The 22691-nt window shown below is 49.8% G+C and overlaps 1 protein-coding gene across 1 annotated transcript in view; it reads right to left on the minus strand.

Annotated features, from left to right (window-relative positions):
- NLRP1 (NLR family pyrin domain containing 1) overlaps positions 1-22691 on the minus strand; it is a 46965-nt gene that overhangs the window by 14586 nt on the left and 9688 nt on the right. Inside the window, exons 5-11 of the mRNA XM_069483099.1 lie at positions 20810-20980; positions 10591-10761; positions 7829-7999; positions 5555-5644; positions 3756-3850; positions 3023-3245; positions 1110-1333 (exon numbers count right to left, since the gene is read on the minus strand). Coding sequence (XP_069339200.1) covers positions 1110-1333; positions 3023-3245; positions 3756-3850; positions 5555-5644; positions 7829-7999; positions 10591-10761; positions 20810-20980 — 1145 coding nt within the window. The remainder of the gene's footprint in view (positions 1-1109; positions 1334-3022; positions 3246-3755; positions 3851-5554; positions 5645-7828; positions 8000-10590; positions 10762-20809; positions 20981-22691) is intronic.

The raw sequence follows: 22691 nt of genomic DNA on the forward strand, positions 1-22691 counted from the left end.
AGTTTCACCATAGTGAGTCCAATCTTGATGTCTTTCTCTTCGTTGTCTGTCTCTCCTACTTTGGATTTTTGGATTTCTCATTCTGAGAAGTATTGTATCTCTCAACAACTCTAGAAATTTCTTGACAATTATTAAATATTATAATATCTCTATGAATATTGCACCTTTCTCTGTTGTCTCTATTAGATTCTTCTGGAAATCTAATTAGGTCTTCTCATGGTATCATCTATCTATGTTACTTGTTCTTCTTTACAAATTTTTAAAATATTTTCTGTCAATTTAATTTGATTCCAAATTTGGTTTATCATGTTTAATGGTTTCTTGCTTCTTGCTCATATTTTTAAGACGACTTATTTCTTTGAGCATGTTATACACACTTATTTTATGTTCTGTTTCTGATAATTCCAATGTCTGAAGTATTTAAGAGACTGACTCTGGTACCTACAGTTCCTGCTGGCTCTCATTTATGGTGCCTTATTTACCCTTTGTAATATTTTTGACTGTGAGCTTATTTCTTGGAACTTCATCTGTGGGAAGTCTCCGGAGGTGACAGAGGTTGAGATACTTTATGACTACTGTCTTCTGCTGGGATGCCTCTCTCACGGCTCCAGCTCTGGAGTAGTGTCTGCTGACACTGTTTCTTCTCCCTCCTGTAGGAGTCGTAATGGCTTCCCATGGCTGCTAGTCCCCAGGTGCCCCAACATTCCACGTTAGTTCACTTAGCCCTCGCGTGTAAATAGTCCTGTCTTTGAAACGTCTCTTCAAAAATCTCAATGGAGCATTTCATGTGTTTCCTGCTGGGACCCTGAGTGATACAATCTACATAAAGAGCACTGAATAAATGCTAGTTATTATTGTCATTGAGGGGATCATTTTCCATTCAGGGAAATTTTCAAGTAAGCTCAGGCAAAAATAATTATGAGGCTGGCGACATGAGTTTCAATAAAGGTATATTCAGAGAAGAGTAGGAGGAACAATCTCAGTCTCCACCTCCATGACCCTCTCCCCGTCCCTCTAAGGAGGCCACAAGCCACTCTCCCAGGACAGCATTGTCCAACACTCCCCTTCAGGGCATTGTTAGCCGCCCACCATCTTTCCCTCTTGTTTACCTTGGAGGTCCACAAAGTGAGGGAGGTACACAGCTGCCACACACCCCGGCTCAGCCTTGATGTCAAACAGAGGCCCTGCCACCATCCAGCTGTGCTGTGGGATGGTCCCACGCAGGAACTGGTCCCAGGAACAGAACTCAATCTCAATGGTCACTGCCCCTCTCACCACAAAGCGGAGGCCTGTGTTGGGCCAGTAGTAGGAGCCGGACACGGGGAAGTGGGCTCTGGGAGGAAGAGGGAGAGGCAGACACTACATTACACAAACTTATTGAGCACCTGCTGGATGCCAGACACTCTGCAGGGGCTTTTCAATATGGCAGAGCAGTTGCAAGCCCAGACTTCAGAGTCAGACAGATTTGGGGTTTAGTCCTGGCTCCTCTGCTCTCGGACTGTGGATCCCGGAGCAAGTCACATAACCTCCCTATTCTCAGTTTCCTCATCTCTAAGTAGGAATAACAACAGCACCTATTTTATAGTTGTGAGGATGAGTGACCAATGCATGCTGGCAGCTTGTACCAACCTGGGAGAAGTTAGCTGTTTCTATCATGATGACACAACAGCGATGATGATGATGATGATGAAATAGGCAAGTGTTCTTATATTTAAAGGGCCTATTTACCAATAATTAATAACAATCTATGCCATAGCCTTTTTTGTTTATTTGGTTGTTTTTTTTTTTTTTTTAGAGACAGTGCCTAGCTCTGTCACCGAGGCTGGTGTGCAGTGGCACAATCATAGCTCACCATAACCTCAAGCAATACTCCCACCTCAGCCTCCTGAGTAGCTAGGACAATAGGTACACCACCCCTGGTTAAATTTAAAGAAAAACTTTTGTAGAAAGAGGGATCTCACTATGTTGCCCAGGCTGGTCTCAACCCCTGGGCTCAAGTGATCCTCTCACTTCGGCCTCCCAAAGTGCTGTGATTATAGGTGTGAGCCACTGTGCCTGGCCCACATGCTAATATTAATGGTCAATGCTTGGAACTGAAAACAGCCTTTATAGAGATCTTAAGTGACTTTTCCAAGGCTCCCATGTGGCAGTGGTGGTGTCCCAGGATGCCAGCTTCTGTAGGTGTGAGTTGGGAGTGACACTGTCTCCCAGCAGAGATAATGTCTGTGAAGGTGTTTGGTGAGTGCTAACGTGTTATATAAGAGATCAGGGTGGCCTTGGAGGGCACGGCCACCATATTCATTTTAGGGTTCTCAACTACTACTATGGTCTTTAGTACGTAGCGGCTATTAATAAAATGGGAGAATATAGACTGAAAGAGATTTAAATGAGGTTTAAGAGACATACGAAACCAAATACAATGAGTGGACCTTGCTTGGATCCTGATTAGAACAAACCACTTGCAAGATCATATTTTAGATGACTGAGCAAATATGAATCTGGATTGAGTATTAGATACTATGAAAGACTTATTGGCAGCTTTGTTGGATGTGATAATGACACTATGGTTATGGAAGAAAAGGTCTTTTTTTTATTTTTTGAGACACATAAGAAAATATTTAAGGATAAAATCACCTGATGACTTCAATTTAAAGTATTGTAAAAATTTCTGTGACATAGGAAGTATGTGGAAAAAATAAAAATAAAATATTGTGAAAATAAAAAAAGGAGAAAGTTAACAGTTGAAATGAATTTGGCAAATCTGTGGTTGAAGCTGTGTAATGAGTACATGGAAGTTGCTTGTACTCTTTATTTTTGTATATACTTGAAAATTTTCATAATAAAAGATCTTTTTCCATAATAAAACACACACACCCAGCATCTCAGCCCTGTCCCTGCCCGCTGGCTTGGCAAGAGGAGGGAACCCAGCAGGGGGGTGGCTGGGTGCTGACTGTGGAGGGGACCCAGTGGGGGAGTGGGGCAGGGGAGGCTGGCCTGGGGCCAGCAGAGCCCCCTCACTCACCGGTACAGGCTCCTCTCTCTGTCCACCACCTCAGTAGCCACAGGCCCCGTGGGGCCCCAGAAGTCACGTTCAGTCCCCAGAGGCTCCATGTGCAAGTCCCTCGGAGAGGCAGGAGAAGGCAGACAGAAGGGTTCTACCTTCTGTGCTACCTGTGGGGAGCTTCCCTCTGGAACAGCGGGGCCGTGGTCAGCTCTAGATTCTCCCGCCCGGTGTCCCCCAGCCCCTACCCTGGACCCTGAGGGGCCCTTCCCAAGGCTGACCTGTGGCAGGGAGTGTGTCTGCAGTCTCCCCCCTGCTCCTGGGGCTGCCTGCCTGCTGTCTGCGGAGGCCCACCCCTGCCCCCAACCCAGCCTCTGCCTGCCTCCCCTTCCCCACTGGTCCAGGGTGCTGCTCTTCCCAGCATGCCCCAGGAGGGCAGGCTGAAAGAGGAACATGGCTCAAAAGATGGATGGGCAGGGATGGAGAAGCAATTCCCAGGCCTCAGCAGCCTAAAATGGGAGTCTGGGCCCTGGTTCTGAATCTGATCCATGCCATAGATGTTCTGGAGAGGGGCGGTACGAACCTCTGAGGCCAGGGGAAGGGGAAATGCAGCCAGGTGCTAGGAGCAGGAGATCATGCATGGGGCAGGGCCTTCTTAGGTGGGGAACCTGTCCCGTCCCACATCAGAGACAGGGGGATGGAGGGGATGACCTCCCCCACACATCATGACCCTCCCAGCCTGGCTTCTTTAAACTACCTGATTCTGGCCTCTGCCGCTTGAGTGAGGACTTGTTATTAGTCATCTCTTCTCCATCCTGGCGCTCATTAGGGATCATCACTCTCGGCTTCCTGGACACAGTTGTTCATTCTTGTAAGCTCTCGGAGGAAGCTAGGGCTGTCTGCATGACATCCCCACTTACAATTCATCTCTTCCACATTTGGACTCAAGCTCATGCTCCTTCTTTGGTCCCTGTTTCTGTGAATGACCACCCTGCCCCCCAATCCACCCATCCTTCCATGCCGGTGCTGGGGTGCCATCCTGACTCCTCCCACACTCACCCTGAGGGCTGATGGCCTTGGCAGCACCTCCCAATAGCTCCTCCTTCTGTTCTCTTCCCTCCACCCTAGTGTCGGGCCCTGGCACCTGTGGCCTGAACCACTGCAGTGTCCCCGAAAGGTTTCCCTGCTTCCCTTGTGTCCCCTGCAGCCCACTCTCTGCAGAGCAGCTGATCTTCCCATGTGAATCTGACACATCACTTGGCTGCTGAAGCCCTGTAATGTCTCTCCCTTGTTTCTGGGGAAAACAGATACTGCTTAACATGGGCTAAAAGGCCTCGCTGTGGCCCCTGTCCCCCTGCAACTCCACCAAGGCCACTTTCTCCCTGCCCACTGGCCTGTAGACCAGTTGTTCTCAAACTCAGTGTTGGAAACTCCCCTGGACAGCTGCTGTAACACAGATTCCTGCCCCCCAGTCCCCCAGGATTCTGATTCTGCAGGTCTGAATGGGGCCCAAGAACCTGCAGTTCTGTGCAGCTCCTGGGTGACGGCGATGGTGACGGTGCTGCTCCATGGGCCACAGTTTGAGCAGTGCCACCCCAGACCCCTGGCCTTCTTGTGCTCCTCAAGGGAACGGAATCTTTCCTCCCTCAGAGCCCCTCCCTCTGCCTGGATTCCACCCCTTCTTGGCCCAGCCAGCCCCTCCCATCTGCCAGAGCTCAGCTCAGCTGCTCCGGACAAGGTGAGATCAGACGGGCCCAGCAGTGCACTCGCCCCCAGCGCAGGTGCAGTTACGCAGGCTGCGGGGCAACTTGTGCCGTCTCCCTGCTGGACTGTGCCCCTGGGCTGGGCTGGGCCGTGTCTTTCTTGTTCACTGCTGTGAAGTCAGATGCGAAAACAGTGCCTGACACACAGTGGTCTGCAGGGAATGACTGATTTATGGATGAGTGCCTGCTCCTGAGCCTAGGAGCTCTTTGCCCTCCATTTCAGGTGAGGCACAGCAGCCAGCAACTTGGGGACAGCTGCCCTCTACTGACACAGGCTGAAACGCACCAACTGAGACAACATGGGGGCTGCAGCAGATTCCTTGGGTGGGAGATGGACTCGCCCCTGAAGCCAGGGGTGTGTGTGTGTGTGTGTATCTGTGTGCATGGAGGGGAGGATGGTGAGGGTGGTCTCTTTCCCTAGGCGTCCCCTCTGTCTCTGTTTCCCCCATGTGGGCTTCACTTCCATTGTTCCCAACTTTCTCTGTTCTGCACTGAAGGAGCCTGTACTAGTGACCATTCGGTGTCACGCTGTGCTGGCCCCAGAGGACTCACTCACTCAACCACTCACTCACCACTTCCCATCCCCTTGTTTGTCTAATGGAAGGGTTTAAGCAGCAAGATCATTCAATTTTATTTGCAGTAAATGAACCTCACTCTGGCTACTGTGGTTTCCTGGTTTCTTCCTGGCTCTTTCTGTTTCTGTCTGTCTCTCTTACCCCAAGAATCTTTCCCTGTCTCCCAGCTCAGCCCTGGGGCTGGGCCAACCACAGGGAGTTCGGGGCCCCCTTACCCTATGCCAGAGATGAGCAGCTGAGGCTTCTCTTCTTGCAGGGCCCTCAGGTGCTCCCTCAGCTCCTCGCCCTGCGGGGCCTGGTCCAGCCTGCAAGCACAAAGGGGCCTGGTTCTCCTGGGGTCCCCCGTGCTCCCCTCACTCTTGGGCCACACCCAGAAACCCAGACCTGCACCTCCTGAAGGAATCTGTCGCAGGCTGGGCTCACTGGGGGTCGGGTTCTCAGATGGAGAGTATCGTGAGGAAGTTTATCAGGGAGTGCTCTGGGGTCCATGCCAGGGCGAGGGGAAGGAGGGAGGTAGGCTGAGTAGAGGGGGATGTGGGTGCAAGGAGGTCTCAGGAGAGGCCTCAGCCCACCCTATGGGCAGTTCTGAAGCTGGGATGGCCCTTTAGAACAGACTGAATTTGGGACTAGGGGCTGGGCCTTTGTACCCCAACATCTGTCAGTCGTTGGATGCAGGCCACCTCAGGAAGGAGGTGTGGCCTTGGGTGAGGGGCTGTCACTGGCAGGGGCCATCCCTGCAGCCAGCCACCAGCAGCACTCCCCATGGCCTCCCAGTGACCATCTAGGTTTGGGGTCCTGGGGTTTCCTTCCCAGAGGTTGCAAGTTTTGTTGGAAAGAGAGAGCCCTGGATCCATTCTGACAGCCCTTGTATTCTGGGGTTTCTCCAGATTTGGGATAGTTATAGCCTTCTTGGGGCCCCTGTGTCTTGAGTCTATAACATGGTGAATCACACCTGCTCTGCCTGTTGGGAGGCGCAGACAGACAGGAGGTGAACAGACCCCGCACCTGTAAAGGGCCGTGCATTTGTCACCATACCGCGATCAGAGCTGTTCTCCCTTTGGGGAGGAGATGAGCCCAAGCAGGAGAAAGTTGTCCCTCTCAACCAAGTCCTGGGCTCCAGGAGGGAAGGAGGGGGAGCCTTCGCTGGACCTCAGAGAGCAAGCTCCCTGCGGAGCCAGGTGAGGTTTGACAACCGTTGTGACCAAGCTCTGAGGAGGCTCCAGCACGGGGCAGATGGCGACAGCCAATATACTCAGTGGGGAGAGCTGGGGTACAAAGGTGCTGGCCCCAGGGATGGAGTCCCCTGGTTGTAGTGGCCAGTTTCAGCTACAGGAGATCCCAAATGTAGACAATTTATTCCTGTTATGCTGCCTGACTCCTCCTTTAGGTTTGGGAGTAGCTGCAGGAGGCCTGGCTGGGGCAGCCCAAGGGCGCAGGACTCCCACACCCGCTCCAGAGCTCAGAGCAGGACCCGAGGGCTCCATCAGCTCCCTGAGCATGTGGCCCAGCCCCGCAGGAGCTGCAGGGAAGAGCTCAGCCAGAAATGGCCATGGGCTTGTTTTCAGGGAGACAGAAGAAAGAGGAAGTGGCCCAGAGGTGGTGTGGGGGTGACTACTCGGGGAAGGACCTTAACCTGCAGGGCCTGCAGGATGGGAATCGAGGGCGAGGGGTTCGCTCCGCTCCAGCCGCACAGGCTCTTCCGGCTCTCCAGCGCCGAGCCCCTTTCTGTTCGGGGGCCTCTCCCCACACTACCCCTCTGCCTGGACCACTCTCCCCAGCTTGGCCTGGGCAGCTCCTATTTCCTTCAGGCCTCAGCCTGACTCACTTCCTCAGAGAAGCCCTTCCTGGCCCTTGAATCTCATTCCATCCTCTCCCCGTGTGACATTCTCATCAAACCCTGTACGTCCCCTTTATAGCACTCAACAGAGCTGATGTCAGTATACACGTATTTGTGCATTCCCAGGTGGTCAACTTCTATCTCGGTCCCACTAGAGTTTAAGCTCCAGGAGGGCAGAGCCCAGGTCTGTTTGCTCACTGTGCTATGCCCAGGGCCTGGCCCAGGGCCTGCACATGGGGCCATGCAGTGAATGAATGAATGAGTGAATGAATGCATGAGTCAGTGAATGAATGCAGTGCTGCCCTGGAGTGGAGAGAAGCTGGGAGCCCCTTAGAACACACAGCCTCACTAGTGGTTATCATTTGATCATGCCTAAGTTTCATCCCAGCACTGTCCTTGTTCCTAAATACATTTTATTTGATTATAATCCATGATGTGGATGTGATATTCCCGTTAAACAGATGGAGAAACCGAATCTCAGAGACGACAGTGTCTTGCCCGAGTTGCACATGTGAGTAGGTGGCAGAGCTGATAAGAAACCCAGGCTGCCTATGCATTTATCTGTCCCTCTTCCTTCCTTGATCCAATGCCCTGCCACCCTACCACCCTCCCTTCCCTGCCCTCTGCTCAGAAGGGCCCCACAGGGCCTTACCCCAGGAGCGTGAGCTGGCAGGCCGGGTGCCGCAGCCCCTCGCAGAGCAGCCTCACGCCAAGGTCTCCCAGGTCGTTCTGCTGCAAGTAGAGCTCCGTCAGGCTGGGGCTGGTGCTGAGCACAGAGGCCAGGTCCTGGCAGCAGCTGGACGTGAGGCCACAGCTGACCAGCCTGCAGGAGAGACACATGTGGGCCCACAGTCATCGTCCTGAGGGCTCACTCTTGTGGGTAACTGGGGTCTGGCCTCCCTTTCCTGTAGCTATGGCCCTTTGGGGGCCCCGCGATGACATTAAGGGAAGATAAAACTTTCCTCTTGCAGCCAAGGGGCCCCTCAGGATTCAGGCAACCTCCCTTTCTCACTCCTGTGTCACTGCCCCGAATTCTGGGCACCCCCCGTATCAGCCTTGAGGAATGATTTACCCAGCGTTCCACTTGTATACCTGGCCTAACTGTTAATCACCTCAGCCCTGCCAAACACCCAGAGTCGGCCGCCATGGGATGCTTGGGTGGGTTTCAGCATTAAGGGCATCTGCAGTCCAGGAGAGAACTGAGTGAGCTAACAGAGGAACAGAAGTTCAGGGGAGTATGATGGCTCCAGCAGGAACTGAGGACCTAGCCTGGGCTCCCCATTACGCGCTGGGGTCTGGGGTGTGCACTGTCCCAGGACAGGGCTGTGTCTGGCACCCTGCAGGCTGTGCCGAGCAGTGCCGCAGCTCCCTAGCCCGCCTTGTCTATCCGGGTGGATACCTCTGCCTCTCCCGTAGCTGAGCTGCAGCCGCAGGGGGTTGAGGTGGGGTCTGTCAGCCTGCCGCTGCTGGGCCTGGGGGACGGCCTGAGCTCCCTGATGTCCAGGCGGCCCTGGTCCTCACTGTTCATGGAGCAAGAACACAGGGAGAGGATGGGACGGCTCACATAGGAGGACGCGCAGGGGTGGAGAGGCAGGCTGGTCTACACTGCCTTTCCAGATATACAGTTCCTCCTCCCCCTGCAGTGTGGGGGTTACAGAGATGCACCCGGCAGGCGCTGACATTGGGGTGGGTGGGGAGGAGGCTCATTGTGCCCCATTTAATCTTGGCAAACAAGGTACCCCTTGATTAGTGCAACCTCTCTGGAGGGCAAAATTAGCAATGGCCATGTCCTTCACCCAGCAATTCTATTTTTTAGAATTTACGCTACAGAAGATTCCTTGTGAGGAGGATGTTAACTGCAGCTGTTTATAGAGACAAAGACTGGAAAAAACCCAGATGCCTATAACAGGGGACTGAATAAAAACATGGTAAATCCACATAGTGAAATTCCGTGCTGCCATTAACATCATGAAGCAACTTTGCGTGTACTGATGTGGGCCGTCTCCAGGATAGACGAAGGTACAGGACAATGTGTGTGGTGTGCGACCATTTATGCAAGGAAAGGGTTGTGTGTCTGCTGTATGTTGCGTGTATATGGGCTGTTTCTGGGGACAGACTGTCTGAGGGTCCTCTGGTCTTTGGGGCACAGCACAGCTAGGACTTGTCAGTCCCCAGTGGGAAGTCCAGGACCCTATTTGCAGTCCAAGCTGGTGACGTGTCACAGAGCCCTCACAGGGTCCTGGCTGAGAAAGGGGCCTGAGAACGTGGAAAACCAACCGTCAGACTGGCTTCAAGTCCCGGTGCTGCTGCTTCCTGGCTGGCTACCTGACCTTGGAAGAGTAATTTAATCTCTGAGACCCGACCTTGCCATCCGTAGTGGAGAGGATGAAATCTTGCAGGAACTCCCGAGTTCCTAGCCTTCCAGGGATCATTGACCCCTGATATTAGTAGGGGGTCCCCGCTGGCTCCCCTTCCTGTCCCCCCATCCCACCACCTCTTGGTTCAGGGTTACTGAGGGGAAACAGGCAACGGCCCCGGGAAGGGGAGAGGTTTGGCCTTGGGAAAAGGGAGGGAAGTGGGAGGCAGGACCAGGGCTGTGAACAAGGATCTCTCAGGCAGAAACAAAAGGAGACCCTGATGGCAGCCCTGTGAGGGGGTGAGCAGAGGACTGGGTGTGTAACTTTGAGCATCAGGGCAGGGACCTCCGAGAGAAGGTACTGGGAGCCCTCGGAGAGGTGACCAATCCACTTGTTTCTATACGGGGCATGGCTCTGGCCTCTTGGATGAGGTAGAAGACTGAAGTAAGTGGACACCAATGATTTTAGCTCTCAGACTGAGCACCGTGCCAAGCAGGAGAACGTGTTTTAGGCAGAGCACAGCTGGTGAGAACAGGAGAGGGACAGCAAGTGCTGTTCTAAGCACTTCACCCGTGAATCCTCACAAGCCTGTGAAGTTGGTGCTGTTGTCATCGCCCTCTGTGGTAGACTGTGAACATGGCCAGGGATTCTCCCCCTGTCCCCACCTTGTGTCCATGCCCCGGGTTCTGTCCTCCCATCCAGAGCTCGAGTCTATTTCTCTCCCCTGGAATCTTGGCGTGGCCATCATAGGCCTTGCTTTAGCCAATGGGACAATAGCAAACGTGACTCAAACAGGGGCTTGGAAAGTTCGTATATGCTGGGACTTGGGTGCTCCTGCTGCATTTGGAGCCTGGAGGCCACCTCCCTCAGCCCAGGTGTGGCTCAGCTTCCTCCTGACCCCGACAGCCTGGCTGACATTCTGCAGGCTCCTGCCCGTCCCCCAGAGAGGGTCTCACCTTCTCTGTGCCCGTCCCCTCGGTCTGCCCCACAGAGGCAGGCCGGGCTCCCCACCTCCCTTGCCCTCCCCACAAGGCAGTGTCAACCCAGGCACAATTACTGCAGTCGCCGCAGCCTGCAGCTCAGCTGTCTCAGCCCCTGGCAGAGGTGCTCGGCTCCTGCATCTGTGAGCACATTGAAGCTCAGGTCCAGCTCCGTCAGGGTCTGGCTGGCGCTCAGCCCAAAGGCAAGGTTCTTGCAGCCCTCGGCCGTGAGGCCACAGCTGGCCAACCTGTGGGAGACACACACCCATGGCCTTTAGTTTCCTAACCCCTTGATTAAATAAGTACCTACAAGCACCATTGACCACCTACTGTGGGCCAGACTTGTGGGCCAGGTGGAAGTCAACGAGAACCTCCCCCAGGACTTCAGAAGTGCACAGGCTACTAGGGGATACACATAGAAACAAATAACAGTATGTCAGTTTGGGATCTTTTTTTAATCAAAACTTTCCAGTGTTTTCTGACATCATTCAGAGGAAAATTCAAGATCTTTTTCCTGGTCTACAGGGTCCTGGTGACCTGGATCCTTGTCCCCTCTGTCCTCATCTCTAATCTCTTTTAACTCTGTCCCCATTGGCCTCCTGTCCCACCCCAGGGCCTTTGCACTGGCTGTTTCTTCTGCCTGGAACAATCTTCTCGCCTACGATCTCATGGTTCATTCTCCCACCTGCTTCAGGTCTTTGCTCAAAAGGAAGTTGCCTTGGGGACATCTTGCCTCACCACCCTCCCTATTTTAAGATTGTGTGCCCTCCCCAGACTCCCTCCTCCTTCCTTCTGCTTCCTTTTCTCTACACTCCCTATCAAACACAATATATTTACTCACTTATTTGGCTTCTTGCTTTCCCCCATCCCCAGAACGGAAGCTCCACGAGGAAGGAATTTTGCCTGTTTTCATCTCTAGCTGAACCCCAGTGCCCGGGCAGGGGTGGGGAGCCTGCGCTGCACCCCTTTAGTAAAAGCATTTGTTCTGTAAAATTTGGATTCCGTCAAAAGGCCGCACTTAAGGACCTAGAAGGCCACCTGTGGCCTCAAGGCTGCAGGGTCCCCAGCCCTGCTAGTGAAGGAATGAATCAAAGGCATCGGAAGAGAGGGAAGTCAGGTGCAGCTGGAGGCAGAGGAGTGTGTGGTTGGTGCTGACAAAGGGAGGAGGAGGAGGTGTGGCCTGGAGTGAGCAGCACCGAGGGGAGGCTGGGGCAGGGGCAGGCCTGGCTGGCCAGGCAGAAGCAAAGTTACTGCAGGGGTTTAGCCATGTTGGTGTAGAGGCTACAATGGGTGGGTTTGGGTGGAGACGCGGCTTGAGGGTGAAGCTGGAAAACCTCACGATAGTGGTAGGTCTTGAACGGAATTATAAGATGTTTGACTTTATTCAGGTGGCACTGACGGCCCCTCTCGAGCACAGTAGTGATGCGACCTTTGCCCTGCTTTGGAAGGACCCCTAAAGGCCAGTGGAGGATCTGGGTGGGGCCGGCAGGAAGCAGGTGGTTCAGCGGGAGGATGGGCACCTGGGTCAGAGCAGCGGCTGTGGGAGATGTTTCCGGTGGACCCCGCGGCTCTCAGTGGGGTCCAGGAGGCTCTAGATTGGATGCGGAGTTGAAGCTGCTGCCGCTCGCTGAGAGAGCAGCGTGAGAGGGGCAGGTCAGCTTCAAGGGCGGACGACCAGGCAGTCGCACAGTCGTGCAGGGCTGTGCACGGAGAAGGGCCTGCGACAGGGGCTTAATGCTCCGTGGCTGCCGCCACCTGAATTTCTTAATTTTGTGTCTGGATTGTTGTGAGTGAAGTCTGATGGGACGGTGGGGCCTCGGCTCACGTGTGATCTCCTGCCACGTCAGTCCCTCCCTCTGCAGGAAGCAGTCTTGGCCACCCCCTTGCCTCCTCCTGGTGTTGTGGGGCCCCTGCCCAGCCTTCCCCTCAGCACAGTGACCTCCGCCACCCGCTGTCAGGGCTGGGGAGGTGGGGGTGGGGCATCTTTGGGTAGGGTATGGTGGCAGCTGTCCTCGCTCTGGGCTAGACAGGCCAGGTATCTCCCCTTCCCTACCACCCAAATCCACGGCGTATTTTCCACCCACTTTGGGGCACAGGCCATGGGTCTGGTGGCCAGTGGGAGGGGGCTCCTGGCATCCATGTGCATGTGGCCCCTGCCAGGGTCTGCACACACTCTGCTAGTGTCCCGGTGCCTGAGGGAGGGCAACATTAAATAGCAAATACAAACACCAGGTAGGTTGGGAGAGGAACTGGAAGAAAGAAGAAAGCTTTATATCTTAGTGCCTTTGATGGCACTTTTCTCCTGAGTTTTGAGGAAGGGCACTGCATTTTCATCTCGTACTGGGTCCTGAAAATGATGTAGTTGGCCCTGAGAGGAGGAGCAGGTGTCTTTGGTCGAGGGAGAGCCCGGTTTAGAACACGCTGAGTATGAGGAGGCTCTGGGGCCTCCCAGAGGAAGGCGTCGGGATGGGTCTGGACTGCAGATGGAGGCTTGGCGGGCACCCTGGGAGGGGACATTGGGCGTGGTTGTGACAGGGGCTGTGTGTGAGGAGGGCGGAGGCCTGCTTAGACATCAAAGAGCCCTGCCAGTCTAAAAGCTCTGTCTCTCCCTGCTCTCACAGCACCTGCTTCGACTGTCCCACCCAGCTGGGAGTCCGAGGTCAGCTGTATTGAAGACACGTCCCAGCGCTTGACATTTTAGAGTGCCCTTGGCCTTTGCTTATGTCCGTGCTCCCAACCCGGAGCTGCAGAGTGTGGCCCAAGAAAGTCGGGGATCCAGCTGGCAGATGTGGCTCTGTGATCACCACCTGCGCATCTCACACTTGAGGGGCCCTTCCCAGATGGCTGTGTCCTGCCAGCCACCACCCTCCCTGGATGGCAGTTTCCGGCCCCCTGGCTTGTCTGATTTCCTGCTTGTTCATCTGCCTACTTCCCTTGGGCATGTTCCTGTCCCCAGGACTCATCTCAGCATAAACAGATGTGCTCTATTCCTCCCCAAAGGACTGGCCATTACAGGCTGTGCTGTGTGGATTCCTCTTCCTCAAATCCCAGCATCTCCCCAGCCCCACTGAGGACACTTGACCTTGACCTCAGTGAGGAGCCTGAGACCATGTGACTCTGGTGGGTGGAGTGGGCTGATGAAGGGCAGAGGCTCTGGAGCCAGACACACATGGTTCAAATCTCACCCCTGTCAGTTACAAGTTAAAGACTATGGGAAGGTTTGTCCATCAAGTTTCAGTTTACTAATCAATAGCATGAATTTGCTGTGCCTATTGCACAAGGTGCTTCCAAGAAATCCAAAAGTGAGATAAGCCAGAGAGAGAGAGAGAGAGAAATACTGCGTGATCTCACTTGTATGTGGAAACTAAAAAACATAAAATACATACAGTATAATGGTGGTTACTGGGTTGAAGAGGGCGAGGAAATGGGGAGATGTAGGCCACAGGGTACAAACTTGCAGTTATGTATTTTTAAAAAGAGGGAAATCCAATCATTAGTTAGGACTTTGCTGGAGGGTCACGGGTAGTCTGGCATCCAAAGGCAGGAAAGCTGTGTGCTCCTCATTTAGAGCCAGATTTTTTAGTGTGGGAAATATTGACACTTGCCTGATCCATGGTTGGTAATCTTGGACATGTTTTTCTTTTGCTTAGTTTTTTTTTTTTTTTAAATACAGTATCACTCTGTTGCCCAGGCTGAGGTGCAACAGCGTCATCATAGCTCACTGCAGCCTCAAACTCCTGGGCTCAAACGGTTCTCTTGCCTCAGCCTCCCTAGTAGCTGGGGCTACAGGCACATGCCAAGAGGCCTGGCTAATTTTTCTATTTTTAGTAAAGACGGGATGTTGCTCTTGCTCAGGTTGGTCTCGAACTCCTGAGCTGAAGCGATCCTCCGGCCTCAGCCTCTCAGAGTGCTGGGATTATAGGTGTGAGCCACTGTGGCTGGCCCAGTTTTCTTTCTTTTCATGACACTACCCCAGTGAGCCAGCATTAATCAGATACTGCTTTCCTGACAGAGAGGAGGTGTTGGTGCTGGGCTGTGCCCTCACTGGCTTTGTGTCCCTGCTCTCCCATCGCCAGCTGTGTGGATTTGGCAAGTCAGTTAACTCCCCTGAACCTGAGTTCCTGACATGTGGAAAATGGGAATAATTGTCCCTGCTGTCCCACTTTCATAGGTTCTTATTTGGAAGGCCCAAGAAGATGATGGATATGGGGGTGTTCTGGTTTGGAGATTGTGAAGTTCTGTGCCAAAGTAAGGGGTACATTGCAGATTGGAGTCTTCCCACTGGGGTGTGAGGTTTGAGGTAGGACCAGGATTCCTGAGTCTCATTCAAAAGTGCTTTCTACTGGGCTCAGGTGGTGCTAATTGGAATGATGGGGGGAGGGGAGGGGCAGAGCAGCCTCTTGTGGACACAGAAAGTGACAGCATGAGGCTGGATTTGCCTCCTTCTGTCTGCTCAACTCGCACTGTGACCCTTTTTCAAGAGCAGTCTCTTGCTTGCTTTCCTTTCTTGCAATTTCCCTTTCCCCAAACTCTCATCACTTTCTTTCCTTCACTTCCCTTGGAACCTAGCTTAGATTTCATGATCCCTCATTGCCAATATCCAACCTTCCATCACATTCTTCTGACTAACCTGAAACTCTGCCATATTTCCATTGCCCATCAAACTCCCACCTGTGTAGCATGGCAGGTGGCCACCGTCATGAACCACGTCCACACCCCTCACACAGGCCTCAACAATGCTTGGCACACAGAGGTCTCCTGCCCTGCAGTGGCCATTTGAAGACTTTACCTTCCCCAAACCTCCAACACCTCAACCCTCACCCTCACTCACAGCAGACAACTCAATTCCTATTTTGCAAGGAAAAATGCAGCTGTGAGATGGGAACCCTTCAGCTTCCCACTGTCAAACCTATGTGCCTACCTCTCTCTTCCCCGTCCTCATCTCCCCTCCTGTTAAGGTAGAGGAGACACTTCCTCTTTCCTCCAAGGCCAGTCTCTCTCCTCCCTCCTCCCTCTGAGGATAGAGAGCCAGCCCTGATTCCTTCTCCTTCTTGGATCTTTCATCACCCGTTCTCAACTGATACCCAAACTGGGGTCTTTTCCTTCTTAAACGCAAGTAAGTAGGTGGAAATACACATACACATAGTTGGCCCAACATCCCCCTCTGCTTTAATGTGCTTCTCCCCTTCACTACCAAAGTCTTTGAAAGAAGTGTTTGTATTTGCAGTCTATTTTTTTTTTTTTTTAACTTTTGTCTCTTCAATCCATTCCAATTTGCATTCTGGCTCTTTCATGCCACAAAAGCTGGCTATGCTAAGGCCATCCACGACTTTCCTGTCATTAAACCAATGGACAGATTTCAGTTCTTATCTTATTTGACCTCCCAGCAGGAGTGGCCCCTGCTGACCCATCCTCCTTGAAACCCTTGGCTCTGTTCAGTTCCATGACACCACACTCTCCTGGTGTCCCTGTCACCCACACCTACCTGGCTGCTCATTCTCAGGCTTTTCTGGTTGGCTTTTCTTTGGTCATTAAAAAGTTGTGGAGTGGGATTCCCCAAGGCTTGATATGCAGTCTTCTCTTTGCGTGTGAATTTTAGGATCAGCTTGTTCATTTGTGCACAAAATGTAGCTGGGATTTTTGGTAGGGATTACATTGAATCTATAGATCAATTTGGGGATATTGTCACTTCAAAAATATTGAGTCTTCCAATCCATGAACATGGGATATCTTTCCATTTATTTAGGTCTTACTTAATTCCTTTCAACTGTGTTTTGTAGTTTTCATTGTACAATCCTTGCTCTTCTTTTGTTAAATTTTATTCCTAAGTATTTTATTCTTTTTCATAGTATTGTGAGTGGAGTTGTTTTTCTTTCTTTTTTTTTTTTTTGAGACAGAGTCTCACTCTGTTGCCCAGGCTAGAGTGAGTGCCGTGGCGTCAGCCTAGCTCACAGCAACCTCAAACTCCTGGGCTCAAGTGATCCTCCTGTCTCAGCCTCCCGAGTAGCTGGGACTACAGGCATGCACCACCATGCCCGGCTAATTTTTTCTATATATATTTGTAGCTGTCCATATAATTTCTTTCTATTTTTTTAGTAGAGATGGGGTCTCGCTCTTGCTCAGGCTGGTCTCGAACTCCTGAGCTCAAACGATCCGCCCACCTCGGCCTCCCAGAGTGCTAGGATTACAGGCGTGAGCCACCGCGCCCGGCCGAGTTGTTTTTCTAATTTAATTTTTGGGTTGTTGATTGCTAGTGTATAGATGTATGATTAAATTTTGTATATTGATCTTATTTCCTAAAACCTTGCTGAATTTGTTTGCTAGTTCTAATAGTTATGTTTGTGGATTCCTTAGGATTTTTTTAAATAAAGAACATTGTGTCATCTGTAAATGGAGATAGTTTAACTTCTTTTTTCCCTCCCAATCTGGAAGACTTAAATTTTACTGTTTTGCCTAATTACCCTGGATGGAATCTTTAGTACCACATTGAATAGAAGTGACAGGAGCAGACATCTTTTTCTTATTCCTGATCTTAGGGGGAAGGCATTCAGTCATTCACCATAAAGTATGATATTTGTTGTTGGTTTTTCACAGGTGACCTTTATCAGGTTGATAAAATTCCCTTTTATTCCTAGTTTTCTGAATGTTTTCAATGTGAGAAGCTATTGAGTTTTGTTTAGTGCTTTCTCTGTGTCTATTGACATAGTCATGTGGTTTTTGTCCTTTATTCTATTAACACAATGCATTGCATTGATTGATTTTCCTAGGTTAAAAAAGCTTTACATTGCTGAGATAAATCCCACTTGGTCATACTATGAAATTCTTTTTATATGTTGCCAGTATTTTGTTGAGGATTTTTGCATATGTATTCATAAGGGATATTGGCCTCTAGGTTTTTTTTTTTTTCTCTTGTGGTGTCCTTGGTTATCTTTGTATGATTTTTGTATCAGGGTAATACTAGTTTTATAGAATGAGTTGGCAAGTGTTCCCTTTTATTCCATTTTTGGAAGAGTTTGAGAAGATAAGTTTTAATTCTTCTTTAAATGTTTGGTAGGCTGGGTGCAGTGGTTCACGCCTGTAATCCTATCATTCTTGGAGGCCTTGATGGGAGGATGGATTGAGCTCAGGAGTTTGAGACCAGCCTGAGCAAGAGTGAGACTCTGTCTCTACTGAAAAAATGGCAAAAAAAAATTAGCCGGGAAACTCAAAATAGAAAAAATTAGCTGGGCATGGTGGCGGGCGCCTGTAGTACCAGCTATTGGGGAGGCTGAGGCAGGAGGATTGCTTGAGCCCAGGAGTTTGAGGTCGCTGTGAACTAGGCTGCTCCCAGGGCACTCCAGGCTGGACAACAGAATGAGACTCTGTCTCAAAAATTAAATAAAAAAATTTAAAAAAATGTTTGGTAGAATTTGCCAATGAATTGTAGGCTAGGCTTTTTTTTTTTTTATAAAAAGATTTTTGTTTACTAATTTAATGTCTTCACTTGTCATAGATCTATTTAGATTTTGTATTTCTTCTTGAGCCAGTGTCAGTAGTTTGTATCCTTTGAGAAATTGGCCCATTTTGCCTAGGTTTTCTAATTTGTTGGCTTATGATATTTCCTAATGTTCTCTTTTGGTCCTTTTTGTTTCTGGAAGATCAGTTGTGATGCCCTCTACATCATTCCTGATTTTAGTAATCTTCTCTCTCTTTATCTTAGTCTAGTTAAAAGTTTGTAAATTTTGTTGATATTTTCAAAGATCCAACTTTTGGTTTTATTGATTTTATATATTGTTTTTCTACTTTATATTTAATTTATTTCCACTGTAGTCTGTATTATTTACTTCTATTTGCTTTTGGCTTTGTTTACTTTTAAAATAAATTTCTTAAAGTGGAAGGTTAGGTTATTAATTTGAGGTCTTTTTTCTCTTTTCTTGTCTTTTCCTTTCTTTTTTTCTATTTCGTTCTTCCTTCCATTCTTTTTTTCTTTCTTTTTAAAACAAACTTTCTTTCTTAGAGCAGTTTTAGGTTCCTAGCAAAAAGTACAGAGGGTTTTCATATACCCCCTGTCCCCACCCACATACCATCTTCCGCACTATCGCCATCCTGCATCACAGTGGTATATTTGTTACAATTGATGAACCTACATAGACACATGATTATCACCCAATGTCCATAGTTTACACTAGGGTTCACTCTTGTTGTATATTCCATGGATTTTTGACAACTGAGCAATGACATATATCCACCATGGTAGTAACACACAGGATGGTTTCACTGCTCTGAATATCCTCAATGCTCTGCCTGTTCACCCTTCCCTCCCTGTTTACCCCTGGCAACCAATGATCTTTTTATTGTCACCATAGTTTTGCCTTTTCCAAAATGTCATATACTTGGAATCATACAGTACATAGCCTTTTCAAGTTGGTTTCTTTCATTTAGTAGTATGCATTTACGGTCTGTATCTGTTATGGCTTGATAGCTTCTTTTTAATACTCACTAGTCCATTGTCTGGGTATACCACAGTTTATTTATCCATTCACCTACTGAAGGACATCTTGGTTGCTACCAAGGTTTGGCAATTATAAATAAAGCTGCTGTAAACACCCATGTGCAGGTTTTTGTGTGGACATAGGTTTTCAACTCATTTGGATAAATACCAATGAGTGTGATTGCTGGATCATATGGTAGAAGTATGCTTAGGTTGATAAAAAAAAAAAACCTGCCAACCCATCTTCCAAGGAGGCTATAACATTTTGTATTCCCACCAGCAATGAATGAGAGTTCCTATTGTTCCACATCCTCACCAGCATTCGGTGTTGTCAGTGTTTTGGATTTTGGCCATTCCAACAGGTGTGTAGTGGTATCCTATCCTCTTTTTTAACATAGGCTTTTACAGCTATAAATTTCACTTTCAGCACTGCTTTAGCTTCATCCAGTACATTTTGGTATGTTGTGTTTTTGTTTTTATTCATCTCAAAGTATTTTCTAATTTCCTTTGTGTTTTCTTCTTTGACCCATTGGTTATTTTGGAGCTCGTTGTTTAATTTCAGTGTCTTTGTGAATTTCCCAAATTTACTTCAGTTGTTGATTTCTAATTTTATTTCATCATGATCAGAGAAATAAAATTAGATCCCTTTCTATAATTTTAATTCTTTCAACTTTGTTGAGATCTGTTTTTTGGGGGACTCTTATCTTTGCATAGAGCTTTATTTGATACCTGCTTGGTATATCTACTTGGATACCTCAAAAGACCTTGAAACCAAGAAGCACAAGATCACACTCATGACACCCCACCCCACAACCATACCTCTTTCAGTATTCCCCATCTCAGTGAAGGTGCCACTAGTCCAGGACCTGCTCTGGCCAGAAACCTAAGATCGTCCTTGATATCTCCTTCTCCCTTTCACCCTAAATCCAATCCCTCACTGAGCCTAGTTATTTTACTTTTATACATCTTTTGAATCCATTCATTTCTTTCCATCTCAATTGCCAATAACATCGTCTAAGCAATTACTGTCTCTTACTGAAACTACTGTCATTTTCCTTAGTCTAAGCTATCACCATATTTACAGAAATTACCGCAATTTTCCCACTAACTGGTTTCCCAACCTCTGCCTTTGCACCCTTCCCATACATTTTTTGCATAGTAGCCAGTTTCTAAGTTGAAAATGTACTGATCTTGCCAACTTTCTGCTTAAAATCCCACTGCATCAGGAAAAGACCCCTAATCCCAACATTGCCCACTGGCCTTGGCTGGTCTGGTTCCTGCTCATCTCTGTAGCCTCATCTCACCCTTTGCTCTCTGCCCTCCAGACACACAGGCCTGCTTCAATTCCTGGGCTGCCTCGTCCTCCCTCCTGCCACAGGGCCTTGGTACATTTGTACCCGCCGTTCCCTCTGCCTAAAACTTTCTCCCTCCTGGTGCTCTCAGTTAAATCCTTTGTATTCTTCAGATCTCTTTCAAGCTTCATTTCCTCAAGGATGTTCTCTCCACTGCACCCCTTATCTGAGCTCCAGTGGAGAAAATTTATGTTACAAATTTGTTAGTATAGTTCCTTGTTATTATAACTTTATTATGCATTTGTTAGTATGGTTCCTGGATTAATGCCACTCTCTTGCAAACTGTGTGAGAAAAAATAATCCCGTCCCTGTTTGTTTAGCGTAGTAGCCCTGGCCCCTGGCACAGTGCATAGGCAGAGAGGGGCAGAACGAATATTTGATCAATACACAGACCAATCCCTCATCCTACACTCAGCTTCTGCCTTGCATCTTCTGCCCATCCTTGCTTCAGAGCAGAACCCAGGCCAGACTCACCGCAGGGTCTCCAGGTGGCAGCGAGGACGACTCAGGGTCTCACAAAGACTGTGCACTGCAGAGCGGCTCAGGGAGTTTCCACTCAGGTCCAGCTCCTTCAGGCTTCCGGAGTCCTCAAGAACGGAGAAGAGAACCAGCCAACCGGCATCTGTGACTGGGGCCCGTGTGAAGCTGAGGGAGGGAGAGAGGGACAGGAGAGATGTGATCTGTGTGCGTGGGGTCTGATGTTCACAGCCCTGCACTACACAGTGGGGGTTCTGTCCCCCTGAGCACCAGGCCACAGTGGCAGTGCCATCCCTGGGACTGGCCAGCCTCCCCGCCAGGCCCTCTGTCCCTGCCACCCTGGGCTAGGAGCTCCTGCTCTGTGTGGCTCCTCATTCTACAGCCCTTACCATAGCACACTGAAGCGTTCATTTTGTGTGTCTGTTTCTGCCTTAGTCTGGCAGTTTCTTGAAGGCAGAGGCAGATACTTGTCATCCTTTGCATCTGCAGTGCACAGCAGGAGCCTGGTGATTTGGACAGCGCTCCTGTCTTTGATGCAGACACACCTGTCTTCCTTTGGCACAGACGTTCTGTACTCCCAGTGCCCAGAAAGGGGAGGAGGAGATGGGAAGTAGGCACAGAGGGTGGGAGAAGTGGTCTGAGGGTGACTTTATGATGGAAGGTTGTATGTGATCATATAGACTGCTGTCTAGGTTGGCTTGCATGGGACCCTGTCCCCTTCCACACATAGCAAGACCATGGAGAGGGTCTGCAGGAGAGAGGTGGCTAAGGGAATGTCCTAGGGGAGAATAGTTGCAGCCTGGTGGGGAGAGCATGATGGACTTAATCTGAGAGTGTTAGAATAGACTCTGCCTTGTATAATTTCCACCCATTTAATTTCTCCATTTTCACACACTGCTTTAGTGACCTCCTCTGCTTCCCAGGGCTTCATCTTCTTAAGCTCTATTCCAAGTCTCAGACTAATATTTCTGTTTTCTCCCATCCAAGTAGTAACCGGGCCCAACCCTGCTTAGCTTCGGAGATCAGACGAGAGCAGGTGCTTTCAGGGTGATATGGCTGTAGGCAGATATTTGTATTTTCTGGCCAGATCACTCCACTAACTTTTTGACCTAATACATCCCAATATGCCCCCAACCTTAATTCATCTTCCCTGTAAGTCCGCAGAGGGGTGCAGAGGTGAGGAGCAGAGGCGGGGAGCCCCCTGCAGGTCAGCTCCACTCCCTGCGCCTCACTCAGTCTCCTCTGCGGCAAAAACAGGACAACCACAGCACCCCCGCGGAGGGTTTCGTGAGGATTAAAAGATATTCCAGAGATTCCCAAAGGTTTTAAGTAGCAACAACTTCCGAAGTATAAATGCCACAAATGTATCTAAAAAGCCATCATTCAAAAGTTCAATTATTTGATTTTCTTTTACATTTATTTAGTTTTGTGAAACTTGAAGAATACATTAAAATTTTTTTTCAGTCAGCATTTGGCATCTTTAATAAAACTGACTGAAAGAAAACATTAAAAACTAATTATTCAAAATGCACGATGCTTCATTCCAAGCCAAGTACCAGGAGCCTCCACCCTGCCGTCCTCAGTCCCTTCATGTCTCTCCTTGTCCTCGTCTCCCTTCCCACGGCCTTCGGCCAGTCTTGCTTATTTCTTCCTGGACTGTTTGTGTGCAGGAGCCCCTTGCTGTCCTCTCTGCCCTGCCTGGCTGACTCCGTGCCTTGAAACCCCCTTCCCACTTGCAGTGCAGCCTCCGACTGTCCCGTGGGATCCCACAGGCTCCACTTGCCACTGTCCGTCCCAGGCTCTCTTGGTCTGGCCTGGTGTTCCTGGTTCCTCATGCCCCACATCCGGCCTCTGCCTCTGTGCCTGCTCAGGACCCTTC

Source organism: Eulemur rufifrons, chromosome 9, assembly GCF_041146395.1.
Source record: "Eulemur rufifrons isolate Redbay chromosome 9, OSU_ERuf_1, whole genome shotgun sequence".
Lineage (NCBI taxonomy): Eukaryota > Metazoa > Chordata > Mammalia > Primates > Lemuridae > Eulemur > Eulemur rufifrons.